The 18,110-nt window shown below is 41.2% G+C and overlaps 1 protein-coding gene across 10 annotated transcripts in view; it reads right to left on the bottom strand.

Moving 5' to 3' along the window:
- Positions 1 to 18,110, bottom strand: part of lrch3 (leucine-rich repeats and calponin homology (CH) domain containing 3) — a 102,803-nt gene that overhangs the window by 63,050 nt on the left and 21,643 nt on the right. For 9 of the 10 annotated variants that reach the window (XM_082966443.1, XM_014161932.3, XM_082966442.1 and 6 more), the window contains exon 2: positions 14,038 to 14,182. In XM_082966443.1, the coding sequence (XP_082822569.1) occupies positions 14,038 to 14,182 (145 nt within the window). Of the gene's footprint in view, positions 1 to 11,416; positions 12,078 to 14,037; positions 14,183 to 18,110 lie in introns of those variants that run through there. The other variant, XM_082966444.1, reaches the window with a different exon arrangement.

Here is an 18,110-nt window from a genome sequence, read left to right as displayed (position 1 = left end):
CTGGTTGAAACAATGTTTAGGGTTAGATTTTCAGATTCCTTTCTTTGCAAATTGAACGAGCGGAAATACAAAATCTATCGTGCATGCTACATGGACCTTTTTAGGATATGAAAAATGATTTTATCCAACAAAACAACACTTCATGTTATCTCTGGGACCCTTTGGATGATAAATCAGAGCTCTCCTCAAACAATAGCATGGCATTGTTTCGCAGTAATAGCTACTGTAAATTGGACAGTGAAGTTTGTAACGGTTTTGACTTGAGGTTATTGTTTATTGGGGTGCCAGGTAGGTTGTGCCTACCAGAGAAAATATTGGTTTCTCCTTTTGGTTTGGGAGGGAATGAGTCCCATCTGGTCCGTCAAGTCTACACCAATACAAAGGACTCATGTAAAAGTCAGGATGGAAATACACTTTTCATAAACCCTTAAAACATTGGAAAGAAGTTCAAAAAATTACTGTATTCTTTTGCATGGGTTGTATTAGCAACATAAATGATCACACACAAATAATGAGCTCTGGTTCCTCCAGAAATGTCCTGTACCTCGGGCCTAAAAAGAGTCCAGCCCAGTAAAGAAGTTCAGGGAACTCATGTGACCTTAGTCATGCCATGTTTGTCCGTTCATACAAGTGTAGCGTAAATCCAGTATCAATCATACAATCAAAATAACAAATATTTTACCACACAACTATAAAGTGTATCAAATCTTAATACGTCCTCACAACTAAGCTACATAAATCATCACTGTATACATCACACCAAAACAAATGAAATACCGTTTACAAAAAGGTTGTAGTCAGTCGGTCAGTCAGACAAGCCAATCCGCCGACAGATCTCCAGCGGAGAAAGGCCACGAAGAGGTGTAGTCCACGGACGCAAAGAGTGGATCCGATCCTGGGTAAACTTGCTATTAGGCTACAAAGCACACTTTTAAATGCAACAAAACAAACGGAAGAGAGAAGCTTCAAAACTGAGGGTTGACCACATCCTCATTCACGTCTTCATCACAACCCCACTTTTGCGCAGGTGATGCTGGCTATTTAATTGGGAATTAAAGGGGAAGCGCCCTATATTTGAAGGAGAAGCACTATTTAATTGGGAATTAAAGGGAAAGCGCCCTATTGGAAGGAGAAGCACAGACTGTTCAGAAAAATTCAGGGCCGTCACAAGTTATATTAACAATAACTTAATCTTTCAGCCGATATAAGACACTTAAATGTACCGAAATTTGTTGTTTCTCTAAAATCTGCGATCAGGCGCTGCATGATTTACAACGGTCCCATTGACGGGACGCCGATCCCTGAGAAGCTCTAGCAAGAGGAAATTTTCATCTCAAGTATCAAAAGGTGGAGATTTTTTTTTTTAAATTGACGTTTAAGGGATGAATGGACAGAGAGATATGCATTCATCTTACCACCTTTCCAATGCCAAGCCTGTGGGTTATTTGCAACGAAAATGTTGTTTGCAAAGAATTCAATCTCATAAATCATTATGAATCTAAGCATGGTACTTTCAGTGGTCTTCCCACTCCAGAGAGAGGCATGATGTAGAAAAATGTAAGAGTTAACACATGGAAGCAGAATCCTCCATGCAGTGCCTCCATTAAAAGCGTCCTGGGTTCTAACCAAACACAACATGCCCTTCACAGACGTGGAGGTGTTTAAAAAGTGCATGGTGACAGCTTTGGTGGAATTGGCTACGGACAAGTCTATGGATAGCATAATTGAGACTGTCAAACAGGTGCCCCTGTCTGCATCAACAGCAGGCCGCCACATCCATGCACTGGTGGATGATGTGCATAGGATTGTTCTGGAGGGGCTCAATCAGGCTTTAGGCATTTTTCCCTGGCTATTGATGACAACATTGATGTAGCACAGTTGTGTGTGTATATGTCCGTTAATTTGATTATTTTTCCATTTCTTGAAGACAATTAGATCAGTACCTTTGTAATTTGGAACATGACCATAAATGTGTTAAGAGTGCCTGTATAACTTATACATTTAAGACACTGAGGAGAGGACGAGGGGGGGCTAAAAGCATGTCTGCGATTCTGGGATATATGCAATCTGTGTATTATTCTTAATTGGATTGCTCTAGTACCATAACAGATAGATATTGTTTTTGCACATCTCCAAATGTCCTCCCACATCTCATCAACAGTAACAGACAATTATTTCTCCCACACCTGCTTGACCCCCTGTGTGTCAACAGTAGAAATGGACCTTAAAGCATCATAAAATAATTATTTCAAATGACAGACATCAGGGTTGCCAATTAAGGTGGTGCTCTTCAAAATGTCTAACTTGTAGAAAGTGGAAAAAGTCCTACTTATCAACTCCATATTTCTCAACCATCTGCTCAAATAACAATAAAATCCTATCAGTGAATAAATAATTTAGTCTGCCGATGCCCTTATTAAGCCAAACGTTAAAGACAGCATCCAGCAATCCTGGTACAAATCTGGGTTGTTAAGAATTGAGGTAAGAGCAGAGGTTAGTTTGGACCTTCCCAAAACACTTTGAACAGGCCTCCTCCATGCTTTGAGTGTATTAAGTAGAATGGGATTAATGCAGTAATCTTACACAGATTTGAAGCTTCTGGGGGAAAAAAATAAAGAATATCAAAAAGTCTCAATATCTAATCAAATAGAGGAGTCATTTGTGATCCAGTCAGAAATATAACTTAAGTGGGCACACTACTGATAAAACCTAATATTGGGCAGATCCAACCACACTGAGAACCTAGCAAGTGCAATATTGCCATCTTAAGTATTGGCTTGTGTGTACACATACAAGGAACTTAACCAGCCATTTAAATCTGTTATTACCTTATTGGAAAGTAAGACTTTGATCATTTGGATTGGGTAGAGTAGTCTTTGTAAAATATTCATTTTCAATAGAGATATTCTACCCAACCATGAAATCAGAGAAGAGTTCCAGATCCTGTCTTATTGTGTCAAATAAGGGAACAAAATTAGCTTTATACTTTTGCTGGAATTTGGGAGTTACGAATATACCCAGATTCATAAAACCTGAAGGAGATCATTTAAAAGGAAATGAGGGAGCGGTAGTAGGTACAGAGCTAAGACTACCAAGTGGCATAGACTCTGATTTAGTTAAATTAATCTTGTAGCTTGAAAATACACTGAATAATTCAATAATATTAACAAGAGATGTAATTGAAGTCTCGGGGCTCGAGATTAATATCAAAACATCAGCATACAAGCTTATTTTTTGACGAACGTCACCAATGAGCAGACCCTGTATATAAGGCGTTACTCTGATGGCCTCGGCCAATGGTTCCATACTGAGCGCAAATAGGAGAGGGGAATAAGGATAGCCCTGTCTGGTACCTCGGTGTGTGGAGAAGCTATTTGACCTTAGTAAGGATAGCAGCCTTCCTTGGTAGTCTTAAATAACATTAAGATACGCCTGACATTATTACATCAGTTACGGCGCTTAACGAAGCCTGTTGTCACCTTTTACAATTAAAAAATCAAATCAAATGCTATTTGTCACATACACATGTTTAGCAGATGTTATTGCGAGTGTAGCGAAATGCTTGTGTTTCCAGCTCCAACAGTGCAGTAATATCTAACAAGTAATATCTAACAATTTCACAAGAATACACACAAATCAAAAGGAATGGAATTAAGAATCTATAAATATTTGGGCGAGTTGTGTCAGAGCGGCATAAACTAAGATACAGTAGAAACAGATTAGTAATGCAAAATGTAAACATTAAAGTGGCCAATGATTTCAAGTCTATGTATATAGGGCTGCAGCCTCTAACGTGCTAGTGATGGCTATTTAGCAGTCTGATGGCCTTGAGATGGAAGCTGTTTTTCAGTCTCTCGGTCCGTTTTGATGCACCTGTACTGATCTCGCCTTCTGGATGATAGCGAGGTGAACAGGCAGTGGCTCAGGTGGTTGTTGTCCTTGATGATCTTGTTGGCCTTCCTGTCACATCGGGTGCTGTAGGCCAGGTAGTTTGCCCCCGGTGATGCGTTGGGCAATCCGCACCACCCTCTGGAGGGCCCTGTGGTTGTCGGTGGTGCAGCTTCCGTACCAGGCGGGGATACAGCCCGAAAGGGTGCTCTCAATGGTGCATCTGTAAAAGTTTGTGAGGGTTTTAGGTGCCAAGCCAAATGTCTTCAGCCTCCTGAGGTTGAAAAGGCACTGTTGCGCCTTCTTCACCACACTGTCTGTGTGGGTGGACCATTTCAGTTTGTCCGTGATGTGTACGCCAAGGAACTTGAAGCTTTACACCTTCACTGCGACCCCGTCGATGTGGATAGGGGGGGTGCTCCCTCTGCTGTTTCCTGACGTCCACAATCGGCTCCTATGTTTTGTTGACATTGGGTGAGAGGTTATTTTCCTGGCATCACACTCCCAGGGCCCACACGTTCTCCCTGTAGGCTGTCTTGTCATTGTTGGTAATCAGGCCAACAACTTTTGTCGTCTGCAGACTTGATGATTGAGTTGGAGGCGTGCATGGCCACGCAATCATGGGTGAACAGGGAGTACAGGAGGGGGCTGAGCACCCATCCTTGTGGGGCCCCTACCTTCACGACCTGGGGATGGCCCGTCAATTAGTCCAGAACCCAATTGCACAGGGCGGGGTTGAGACCCAGGGTCTCGAGCTAAATGAGATTTGAGGGTACTATGGTGTTGAATGTTGAGCTATAGTCAATGAACAGCATTCTTACATTGGTATTCCTCTTATCCCATGTGGACAAGGCAGTGTTCAGTGCGATGACATTGCCTGTGGATCTATCATCTATGGGTCTAGAGTGTCAGGTAAGGTAGAGGTGATATGATCCTTGACTAGTCTCTCAAAGCACTTCATGATGACAGAAATGAGTGCTACGAGGCAATTTTAATTTAGTTAAGTTAACTTTGCTTTCTTGGGTACAGGAACAAGGGTGGATATTTTGAAGCATGTGGGGACAGCAGACTGGGATAAGAGATTCCGGACATTTTCAAACACTCCAGCCAACTGGTCTGCGCAAGCTCTGAGGACGTGGCTAGGGATTCCGTCTGGGCTGGCAGTCTTGCGAGGGTTAACAAGCTTAAATGTCTTACGTCGGCCACGGAGAAGGAGAGTCCACAGTCCTTGATAGCGGGCCGCGTCGGTGGCACTGCGTTATCCTCAAAGCGGGTGAAGGTGTTTAGCTGGTCCGGAAGCAAGACATTGGTGTCCGCAATGTGGCTGGGTTTTCCCTTTGTAGTCCGTAGTCCCTGCCACATACGTCTTGTGTCTGAGCCGTTGAATTGTGACTCCACTATGTCTTTATACTGACGTTTTGCATGTTGATTGTCTTATGGAGGGAATAACTACACTGTTTGTATTCGGCCATATTCCCAGTCACCTTGCCATGGTTAAATGCGATGGTTCACGCAAATGCTGACATCTATCCACGGTTTTAACCTCTATGGGACCGGCGGGACGAATTCGTCCCACCTACGTAACATCCACTGCCAGCCTGTGGCGCGATTTTCAAAATCTTCAAAATCCTATTACTTCAATTTCTCAAACATATGACTATTTTACAGCCATTTAAAGATAAGACTCTCGTTAATCTAACCACACTGTCCGATTTCAAAAAGGCTTTACAACGAAAGCAAAACATTAGATTATGTCAGCAGAGTACCAAGCCAGAAATAATCAGACACCCATTTTTCAAGCCAGCATATAATGTCACCAAAACCCAGAAGACAGCTAAATGCAGCACTCACCTTTGATGATCTTCATCAGATGACAACCCTAGGACATTATGTTATACAATACATGCATGTTTTGTTCAATCAAGTTCATATTTATATCAAAAACCAGCTTTTTACATTAGCATGTGACGTTCAGAACTAGCATACCCCCCGCAAACTTACGGGGAATTCGCTAACATTTTACTAAATTACTCACGATAAACGTTCACAAAAAGCATAACAATTATTTTAAGAATTATAGATACAGACCTCCTCTATGCACTCGATATGTCCGATTTTAAAATAGCTTTTTGGTGAAAGCACATTTTGCAATATTCTAAGTATATAGCCCAGGCATCACGGGCTCGCTATTTAGACATCCGGCAAGTTTAGCACTCACCATAATCATATTTACTATTATAAAAATGTCATTACCTTTTGTTGTCTTCGTCAGAATGCACACCCAGGACGTCTACTTCAATAACAAATGTTGGTTTGGTCCAAAATAATCCATCGTTATATCCGAATAGCGGCGTTTTGTTCGTGCGTTCCAGACACTATCCGAAATAGTAAAGAAGTGTCGCGCGCTTGGCGCAATTCCTGACAATAAAATTCAAAGTATTCAATTGCCGTACGTCGAAGCATGTCAACCGCTGTTTAAAATCAATTTTTACGTCATTTTTCTCGTAGAAAAGCGGTAAAATTCCGACAGGGAATCTCCTTTTCGGCAAACAGAGGAAAAAATCCCAAAGGCGGGGGCGGTCGGGGTCACGCGCATAAGCTAGTGTCTCTTGATGGGCCACTTGAGAAAGGCGATAATGTGTTTCAGCCTGGGGCTGGAATGACGACATTCTCTTTTTTCCCGGGCTATGAGAGCCTATGGACGACGTGGGAAGTGTCACGTTAGAGCAGAGATCCTTAGTAAATGATAGAGATGGCAAAGAAGTTCCAGAAATGGTCAGACAGGCCACTTCCTGTAAAGGAATCTCTCAGGTTTTGACCTGCCATTTGAGTTCTGTTATACTCACAGACACCATTCAAACAGTTTTAGAAAATTTAGGGTGTTTTCTATCCATATGTAATAAGTATATGCATATTCTAGTTACTGAGTAGGAGTGGTAACCAGATTAAATCGGGTATGTTTTTTATCCAGCCGTGTCAATGCTGCCCCCTAGCCCTAACAGGTTAATAGTCACAGTGGGTACAACATCTCATATACACTTCCTGATAAACTCACTCACTGTATCAGTGTATTTGTCAATATTATTCTCAGAGGCAACCTGGAACATACCCCAGTCCGCATGATCAAAACAATCTTTAAGCGTGGATTCCGATTGGTCAGACCAGCATTGAATTGACCTTAGCACAGGTACTTCCTGATTGATTTTCTGCCTATAGAGTAAAATGGAGTCGTGATCAGATTTGCCGAAGGGAGGGTGGGGGAGGGCCTTGTATGCATCCCGGAAGTTGGAATAGCAGTAGTCGAGTGTTTTCGCAGCGCAAGTATTACAGTCATTGTCTTGATAGAACTTCAGTGGTGTTTTTCTCAAACTAGCTTTGTTAAAATCCCCAGCTACAATAAATGCGGCCTCAGGATATGTGGTTTCCAGTTTGCATAAAGTTTAGTGAAGTTCCTTGAGAGTCGTGGTATCGGCTTGAGGGGTAATATACACGGCTGTGACTATAACCGAAGAAAATTCTCTTGGGGAGGTAATACGGTCGGCATTTGATTGTGGGGTATTCTAGGTCAGGTGAACAAAAGGACTTCAGTTCCTGTATGTTATCACAATCACACCATGAGTAGTTAATCATAAAACATACACCCCCGCCCTTCTTCCCATAGAGATATTTATTCCTCTCTTCACGATGAACTGAGAGAGCCATGTGTCCATGAAACAGAGTATGTTACAATCCCTGATGTCTCCCTGGAAGGAAATCCTCGCCCTGAGCTCGTCAACTTTATTATCCAGAGACTTAACAAAATCGAGTAATATAATTGGAAGCGGTGGGCGGTGTGCTCGCCTCCTGAGTCGGACTAGAAGTCGACTACCTCTCCTCCGCCAGCGGTGCTTTGGGTCAGCCTCAGTTCAATTGCCCTGTGGGGTACGAACAAAGGATCCGATTCGGGAAAGTCGTATTCCTGGTCGTAATTCTGGTGAATCACCGCCGCTCTGATATCCAAAGGTTATTCTCGGCTGTATGTAAAATAACATTTTCTGGGCTAATAATGTAAGAAATAAAAAAGTTTAAGAACTAGAATCATGGCAGACCTATCTGTCGGCACCATTTTGTCAGATCTGTGGCAATAAGTCCTCTAGTCGTGTGGCTAGGATTTTAGAAAGCAATTGCCTATCCACGTTCAGAAGGGCAATAAGGTCTGTTGGAGGAACAACTCGGGGCATTTCCCCTTTTTGAGAATGTGATATGTTACCTTCCCTCAGAGTTTGAGGGAGGTCGTCATTTGAAAATGAGTAGTTAAACATAATCAAGCAATGGCTTAAGGATCAGGCCTTGGAACTCCTTATAGAACTCACTACAAAACCCATCTGGTCCTAAAGGCCCTACCATTTCAAATGCTCAACTGCAAACATCTCTTCCTTGGTAAGGGGCATTAAGGAGACCTCGGTTCTTCGGAAATAATAGGGAGTTCAATCTTATAAAGTAAGTCCTCAATTAGTTTGGGCGCATCATTGTCAGTTCTGAGGCATAAAGATGTGCACATTTTTTTCCCCAATGACTCAAAATCACATCCATGTCCACGACATCCACAAGATCGTGTCGAAGGGGAAATGCTACTTTTTCCATTAAGTAAGTTTCTTAGTAGCCCATATAACTGTATTGTGTAAATACTAACATTATTGTGAGTGCTTATCCAGGGCTATTTAGGTCTCATGCTGACAGTATTTTCTGTTTGTTCTGTCGTGACAGGAGCGGGAGATCCCAAGACTTTTCTTAAAATGATTGTAAAACGCAGGTGTTGAATATTTATCGTTACTCGGGAGATTCCAGTAACCAATCATATTATATTATGATATGTTTAAAAGTTGACAGCTATTACAAAATCAGTAGCTACCACCATTCTATAGAAGAAAAACTAAGTTCCATAAGCTGCATGAAGAGCAGTTTTTTTTTGAATTATTGAGTTGATTGGCTCTCTTAGTCCCTGTCCTAACCTCACGTTCCACACCAGTGGGCGCCAACATGTTAAAAAGGAGCTAGAACGGAATGTGAATAGCTACCACCATTCTATAGAAGAAAAACTAAGTTCCAAATCGTCGTGAGAAGTTGAATAAAACTGAACAAAAAAAAAGAAATGGATAATAACACTCCCTTATCTATCCAAATGTGCTGTGAAAGGGTTGAGGGACAGATTGACGCCAGGATATGGTGAGTTTTCATGAGGAGAACGAGCTACTGGCGATTAGGCAAGCTAAGCTATTGCTAGCATTTTGAGAGTGTTCATACTGAACCAAGCATAGGCACAAGCCATTAACATTTAGGCTAGCTCAGTTATCGATCAATCAATTGAAATAGCAAACGTGTATAGGTGTAAGCACTAGTCCTTTGCATTGCCCAGGTTAGTTGAATGTTTAGTTAATGTGAGCCTAGTAGTGTAGTTAAAGTATAAAGCATTTTGACTAAGTTTTATTTTCTCATTCCTGTAAGAGATAAAAGCTAAGAGCTATATTCATGTTTATATGAAAGGTACTCATGATATATATGAGTCAATGACAATGAAACGTACTTTTATGGGATATAAAGAAGGACTTTATCGAGCAAAAGGACCATTTGTTATGTAACTGGGACCCTTGTGATTGCAACCAGATGAAGATCTTCAAAAGGTAAGTGATTTATTTTATCGCTATTCCTGACTTTTTTGATCCCTCTGCTTGATTAGAAAATGTATGTAATGCTTTTGTGTGCGGGGCGCTGTCCTCAGATAAGCACATGGTGAGCTTTTGCCGTAAAGCCTTTTAGAAATCTGACAAAGTGGCTGGATTAACAAGAAGTTAAGCTTTTAAATGATGTATGACACTTGTATTTTCATGAATGTTTAATAAGATTTCTGTCATTTGAATTTGGCGCTCTGCAATTTCACCGGATGTTGTCGAGGTGGGAAGCTAGCGTCCCAATGATGCGTAAGTTAAGGGTAGAGGAAGCTTGTTGGACACTAAGAAAACTTTGTGGTAGAGCATTTAACACAAAATCCGGGGAGGGGCCAGCTGAGTATAAGACTATCATCTGCATATAAATGGATGAGAGAGCTACCGACTGCCTGAGCTATGTTATTGTTAAATTGAAAAGAGCGCAGGGCCTAGGATTGAGCCTTGGGGTACTCCCTTGGTGACAGGCAGTGGCTGAGAGAGAAGATGTTATGACATTATACACTGCACTCTGAGGTAGTTAGCAAACCAGGCCAAAGACCCCAGAGACAGCAATAGTCCTTAGCCGGCCCACAAGAATGGAATGGTCTACCGTATCAAAAGCTTTGGCCAAGTCAATAAAGATAGCAGCACAACATTGCTTAGAATCAAGGGCAGAGGTGACATCATTGAGGACCTTTAAGGTTGCAGTGACACATTCATAACCTGAGAAAAAAACAGATTGCATACCAGAGAGAATACTATAGACATCAAAAAAGCCAGTCAGTTGACTATTGACAAGTTTTTCCAACACTTTTGATAAATAGGGCAAAATAGAAATAGGCCTATAACAGTTAGGATCAGCTTGATCTCACCCTTTAAATAAAGGACAAACCATGGCTGCCTTCCAAGCAATGGGAACCTCCCCAGAGAGGAGAGACAGATTGAAAAGGTTGGAGATAGGCTTGGCGATCATAGGGGCAGCAACCTTAAAGAAGAAAGGGTCTAAACCATCTGACCCAGCTGTTTTTTTGGGGTAAAGTTTAAGGAGCTCCTCTAGCACCTCAGGATTCAGTGACTGCCTGCAGGGAGAAACTTTTTAGCTGGGCAGGGGGAAAAAGAGGGAGAAGCATCGGGGATAGTCACATTAAAAGGGGAGGTGAGGAAATGTTGGACAGGCAAGGAGACATGGCTGAGTCAAAATAGGAATCCTGACTTAATGAAGAAGTGATTAAAGAGCTCAGCCATGTGCTTCTTGTCAGTAACAACCTGATCGTCAACTTTAAGGGACATGGGCAGCTGTGAGGAGGGTTTATTCTCCAGGTCTTTAACCGTTTTCCAGAATTCTTGGGGATAGATGTACAGAGAGAGAACGGCTCCTTAAACTAACTAACTTTGGCCTTCCGGATAGCCCGAGTGCACTTATTTCTCATTTGCCTGAACGTGAGCCAGTCACAGCCTGAGTATGCGTGTGCAGAGCCTTTTGCCAAATGCAATTCGTTGTGGAGTAACTCTGCACGATCACAGTCGAACCAGAGGCTGAACCTGTTTTTAATTCTCATTTTCTTTATGGGTGCGTTTTTGTTAACAATACCACTGAAAATATCAAAAAAGAAGGTCTTTGACAGAGGGGATCAAGCTGATTCTATACCATTTTACAGAGGCCAGTTCATGAAGGAAGGCTTGCTCATTGAAGATTTTTAGCAAGCATCTATGACAAATCAGGACAGGTCGTTTCACTGAGCAGCCATTACTAACACAGGCTGTAAAACAGTGATCACTAAGGTCATTACAGTAGACACCAGACTAATACCTATCAGGATTATGCCTGTCACCAGTGCAAATACCTTCTGTTGTCCAAGGTCATTGATGACTGCCTTCAGCTCATCTGCAATGTAGAGACCAGTGTGTCTGTTGTCCCTTGTGTCTGTGCTCTCGTAGAATATTGGTTGAAGGGTGGAGATGATGTAGTTAATTATTCCTTGCCCACGAACATTCGACCACCCATCAGAGATGATTGCAATATAGTCTGCTTTCTCTATGATTTGCTTGACCTTCACTTGAACTCTGCATCCATTAAATTAGTAGATAAAGCATGTCTGGTTGAAGGAGGGGTTTATGCTGGGCAAAGAACATTCAGAAATCTCTTCCAATAGACATTGCCTGTGAGGATCAGAGGTGAACCACTTGCATACACAGCTTGAGCAAAACATTAATCAGCATTTCTCTGACTACGTTCCTCCATTGAGTCCAAAAAATTTCTGGAAAACTTCGGATAAGGTGTTCGATTCATAATTTTCACCTCGAATAGAAGTAGAGGGACTTTTGTCAGAGGTTGCTTTTTGTGAGCGCTGAGGGAACTTTATGCACTTGGCCAGATGATTCTTCATTTTTGTTGCATTCTTCACATACGATTTGGCACAGTATTTGCAAATGTACACAGCTTTTCCTTCTACATTAGCTGCAGTGTAACGTCTCCACACATCAGATAGTGCCCATGGCATTTTCCTGTAAAGATTAGAAAAAAGAGAAAAAACCCAAATACAATTCCATGTACAGATAAATAGGTAAGCAGTTAGATTAAACAACTCCTTTGTAAGATGAATGTTTTAAAATGAAACATGTATGGAAACAGGTGAATTAACACTTAGTTAGCAGGCTCAAGCAAGCTAAAACCCACATGGTAGCAAAAACTAATGAGCAGAAATTGTTAACAAGTTAATTTCCGGACTATTAAGCGCGCCTGAATATAAGCCGCACCCACTGAATTAAAAAAAAATATATATTTTGAACATAAATAAGCCGCACATGTATACAAGCCGCAGGCGCCTACCCGTAGATTGAAACAAATTAACTTTACACAGGCTTTAACGAAACACGGCTTGTAACAAAAAATATAAAAAAATTGCAGTAAACAGTAGCCTACCAACAAAATCATTGGTCACTATCTTCCTCCTCCTGTGCACTGAAACCATCTCCTTCGGTGTCGGAGTTGAATAGCCTCAGAATTGCTTCATCCGATATTGGATCGTTTTCATTGTCGCTCTCGTCACTTTCATCCGGAGGCAAATCCCCCGCTGAGCCCTCTTCAACACGCAGCAGTCCAGCCTTTCGAAACCCGTTGATGATAGTGGATTTTTTGACAATGCTCCACGCTGTCAGGACCCACTGGCAGACTTGACCATAAGTTGCTCTTCGCATGCGGCCCGTTTTAGTGAAGGATTTCTCCCCACTTGTCATCCAAGCCTCCCACTGAACACGGAGCGCCACCTTAAATGCACAATTTACACTGATGTCGAGTGGCTGCAAATACTTTGTTGTGCCCCCAGGAATCAGGGTGACAAAATGACTACCGTAATCAGAATGATGGGAAGTTTGAGAGCGCTCGATTTAATCTAAACAGTAAACAAAAAAGTTTGACCTTAACCCGTTCAGCAATTTCATTGGTCTAATGAAAGCTTCATGCCGCCAAAAAAACTGAGCACGTCACAGAATGTTTATTTAAAAAAAATAAAAAATAGTAAAAATTTGAAAGCGGGAAAAATCCATACATTAGCCGCGTCATTGTTTAAGCCGCGACGTTCAAAGCCTGGGAAAAAAGTAGCGGCTTATAGTCCGGAAATTACGGTAAACATACTTTGCTGTAGGCTACTATTTACTAGTTAACAAAAAAAATCATATGTCATAAAATATATTCACCCCGCCCAGTATTGTAATCAAAACTTACCAGAAAGCATGTAGTCCTTGGCTCAGACAGTGTAGTAGCGTGGGCTCAATAGCATCTCATTAGTGCGCAAGAACTTGAGAATCAGCTGTACATGTGACGGAAGAGTGCACTGCACATGTGATGGAAGAATGCACTGTGCATGCAGAGGGTTGCAATTCCCTTGAATTGGGGAGTTTAACCAAAATATGCCACAAGATCTAGAATTGCCTTGTGTATCCCACAACAACAAAAAAATCACTGTTATAAGCTAACTTTTTAAAATGAATTTAAGCAAAATCCCCAAAATTCCCAGGCTTAACTTCACATGGAAAATGTATGGAATTTACCGGAAAGTTTCAGACCCTTTGCAAACCTACGCGGGATATATAGCCGATATCGAAGTCTATTGTACTGTTGATGTATTGAATTCATATTGAGCTCATTGTACAAATTTCACTCGACGTGATACTTTTGTATTATTTTGGTGGGCTAACTTCCTTCTTGGGACATTGCATTTGGGACTTTTTGCATCTCAGGTCAAAGATTTTTTTATTATTCTAAATTTGGGGGGGGGCAAAAAAATATGGAGACATTTTTGGGGGGAACCAGTTGGGGAACCCTGCCCTACACAACACTAGCTTATTTAGTCACAAACTGAAATTAGGCGAAGTATTAGTTTTAAAACCAGGAAATGGCAGAGCAATTTCTGCATATTAGAACTTTAAGTAGTTTACACCACTGGTGTGTGTGCACACCCGTTACCTTATGTTCAGGTAGGTGAGGGCCTGGAGATTGAGAAGACTCTCAGGCAGCGAGCGCAGGCAGTTCTGGTAGAGGTTAAGGTGTTCCAGAGAGACAAACATACACACCTCCACGGGCAGTTCTGGCAGACGGTTTCGGGACAGATCTAAACAAGGGGAGAAAGACGTATACGTCATGCCACAGTTTATTTCATTTATTCAACCCTTTATTTGAGCAGGTGATTTGGCTGGTTTTGTTTTCACACCTGTAGGTGTCCTAGTGTTAGGGCCGTTTGGCAGATTGAAGTTGGTTAAGAACACATTCTCAACGGCAAGAAAGGCTGTGTTGGGATCTAGCCAGGGTTGTATTCACTAGGTACCAAATAGAAGAAATTGTACTGAAACGGAGTGATTACTTGAACTTGGTATGCACTAATGAATAAAACTCAGGACATTTGGGCCCAACCCAACCCATACTCCTGTGACAAGTGCCATGGGATCTGTAAGGACATAGGTTGTCATCTCAACTGATGGACAGCACCCTTTACAGGGCAGTGTCCCCAGTCACTGTCCTGGGGAAAACCCTGCACAGCAGCTACATTTACCATGTGTTCTGTAGGCCTAAATGGACAAAGTCCTTAATGAATAAAACAGATGTATTTTTGTTTTGTTCCTTTCAAAAGTGTAAATCAGAATTGTTTATAGATATTATGAATACTTTGGTTTGCCAATAACATAATAAAAGTATACTAAATGTACAAGTCCACTCAATTAGCAGGTTACATTTAGAAACACTGTCAAAATGTCAAACTGAGATGTGCTTATTGCCTGTGGAGTATGTGAAATGCAGTAGAATTGTTACATTTTTATTTTCAGCTGTATCAGAACAACCAGTAAAAGGAACAATACTGTAAATACCTTCAGCCCTGTTTCACGCTAACATGAGAGTACTCAAAATGATTTTCAAGAGAGTACTCCAACACAGACATTCTTTCAAATGCCCATCACTACTAAATATCTGACAAAAAACTTAACTGAACAGCAGCTGTAAAGCAATATTCAACCCCTATCCCCATCCCTCAATCCACATAGTTTCTGGGTCCACTCTGTTTGCTAGCCTAAAAGCTGGTCATTTCTTATTAGTGTTACGCTAGCTGCATAAAAATATGGTACAGTGATGACATTCATATCTTTAACTTAAATGTTTTGGTGAATTTGCAATCCTATTCCCAAGCATAGGTCTTTATTTTCTTCACTGCTTATTGTGATGTAATACTGTGATAAGAACTAGGGGTGAATGCTGAAAAACGTATCTACAGAAGTACTCATTTTATAACTAAAAGGTATTTTAATAGACCACTCATTCTGACTAAATGTGTTTTGTTGGTTTATATACGAGTAGGCCTATGTTACAGACAGCAACACAAAAGACCATTACCATCACACACAGCCAGTCTCACAGACCCGTGACGTCTGAAAATAGCCACCAAGCTGACAGAGATAAAGGAACGTTCTTCTCCCTCCAGTCAGATCAAAGGCCTCAGTATCTTTAAGCAGCTCTTCTTGTGCTTGTCTAAATAAGTAATGCCAAACGAGCCTAATAGCTCATTCTTATCTTCATATAGTGGACCACCGGGGCCGCATTTTCCATTCATAAACCATGCCGTGGACGGTTCTAAAACTACTTGCACGTTGTTAACCATTTGTTTAGACTTTGCTCCGTCATGTTACCTTATTAGCTAACTAACTACCTGTTAACTTGACCAGTATATCCAAACATTTGGGGGCACAGACAGACAAAGGGATAGCTTTTTCAGGAGTTCATGATCATCTGCGAGCAAGTATTTCTGTGTGTGTCTGTCACATATTGTTCAGTAATACTGTGCAGTGAGTGTTGCTGTATCCCGATGGCATTCCCAGCCAAGTCATCTATATTTGTCCCCTGCAGCTGTGTGAGGATTCAGGATACAGGAAGCTGCTGCTCTCCGCAATGCTGTCTGCTTCCTACGCCAGCCAGGCTCTCCCTCCAACCAAAGACAACCACGCTGAAAGATGCCCAATGACAGAAATATGGCCTAAGTCCAAATTCTCTCTCCTACTGTTGTTCACTCAATTAGGTTGGGAAATTAAATTTTCTTCTCTTTTAACAAAGAGAAGCCATTTGCTTTCCAAACTGTTCTCCCGCAATTGAATTTTTTTCTTCCGTTAACAGTCCCAACTCAAATCATCTATTTGGTATTTGCCGCGTACGCTGCTCAAATTAGCCTTATGAGCCTATTTTAATATACTATCCCCCATAGTAGAAAAGTTTACCTTTTCTATTGGTCAGCTTGTCGAGAAAGAAATAGCCCAAAGAGTCTCCAGGACAGTACGATAAATCCCAAAGTAGGCCGAGGCTACATAAAAAAACTTGAAAAAGCAATGAATCTAATGCAACAGATCAGAACGTTTAGCTTAACATTTTTATAAACTATTATTCTTAAAAATTCTTAGTGCAGCAATGTGCACAAGGCAATAGCCAAATGTACATTTGCGCATAGCCTAACAGACAATTTAAAAAAGTAAATTAAAAAAAAATAGAAAAAAAAAAAATAGAACATGAGAGAAATAGGCTACTGGTTTTAATGGCATAAGACGTTTTAATAAAACAATTGCCTCGAGGAATAAGGTCGGATTTTGCCCAGGCTACTTCCAAGCAAGGTAAAACATGCCTAATAATATGTAGTAAAACGTTCAGCTTTCAAACAATTAACATTTTACATTAACATTTTAGTCATTTAGCAGACGCTCTTATCCAGAGCGACTTACAGTAGTGAATGCATACATTTCATACAATTTCATGCATTTCTTTTGTGTACTGGCCCCCCGTGGGAATCGAACCCACAACCCTGGCGTTGCACACACCATGCTGGCGTTGCAAACACCATGCTCTACCAACTGAGCCACAGGGAAGGCTATATATTTTCAAAATGCATAATGCTTCCAGCTTATTGCAAAGTGATGAAGCCTGCCTTCCGTTGCCTCTGAATGACGAATGGGAAGCGCGCTTCAATTACCAGTTGAGAAATACAAATATTAGCTATTCTTTAATTGTGGCCCAAAAACTATTTTTAACACACGATTGGATTTAGAATTGATGCTCAATGATTGGGCTTATAAAGGCTCTGTGTTTGTATGATGTGCGCGTGTGAAAGTAAGGTTCATAACAAATATACACACACGGCAATTTAATTCCACAAATTATGCAAGTGAACCCATAGACTGATAACCATTACCGGTCAAATGTATATTTCCATCAACGAATAGGCAAAAAAAAGCATAATTTCGCAATTTTATTATTTTTTATTTATTTATTTCTATTTATTTAACGGCCAAAAGCCGGCTAACGGAAACCCTGATCAGGATATATGATAAACCGAGTAGCAGCATATATTATGAAAGCAAGTTAGGCTTGGGCGGTATCCAGATTGTCGAACCTTCATACCATCCTTGTGCCATTGCGGGGTATTCAGTACACACAATCCTGTCTCGGAGCTCTACGGACAATTCCTTTGACCTCATGGCTTGGTTTGTGCACTGTCATGCACTGTCAACTGTGGGACCTTATATAGACTGGTGTGTGTCTTTCCAAATCATGTCCAATTAATTGAACTTAGCACAGGTGAATTCCAGTCAAATTATAGAAACATCTCAAGGATGATCAATGGAAACAGGATGCACCTGAGCTCAATTTCGAGTCTCATAGCAAAGGATCTGAAGATTTATAAAAAATAAACATACCTTAAGTTTGCTAAAAATTATATTCTCATATTGTGTCCTCTGTAATACCAGTGCCATGCTTGGAAATGCATGATTTTATCCAAGGTTAATGGAAACAAAATTCAAATATGTTTCATATGTTAAGTATTGTGACTCCTATAAACCGGTTCTTGCAGTGCTGTATTCGCACAGGCTCGATGTACACTTACTGGACCTGAACCACACACACACACACACACACACACACACACACACACACACACACGAGTACATTCAAAATCCCTCACACGCGCTGCTACTACCGTTTATCATCTATGCACTTTACCCCTACCTACA

Source organism: Salmo salar, chromosome 20 (assembly GCF_965601325.2).
Source record: "Salmo salar chromosome 20, fSalSal1, whole genome shotgun sequence".
Lineage (NCBI taxonomy): Eukaryota > Metazoa > Chordata > Actinopteri > Salmoniformes > Salmonidae > Salmo > Salmo salar.
This window is presented reverse-complemented; position numbering and strand designations above follow the sequence as displayed.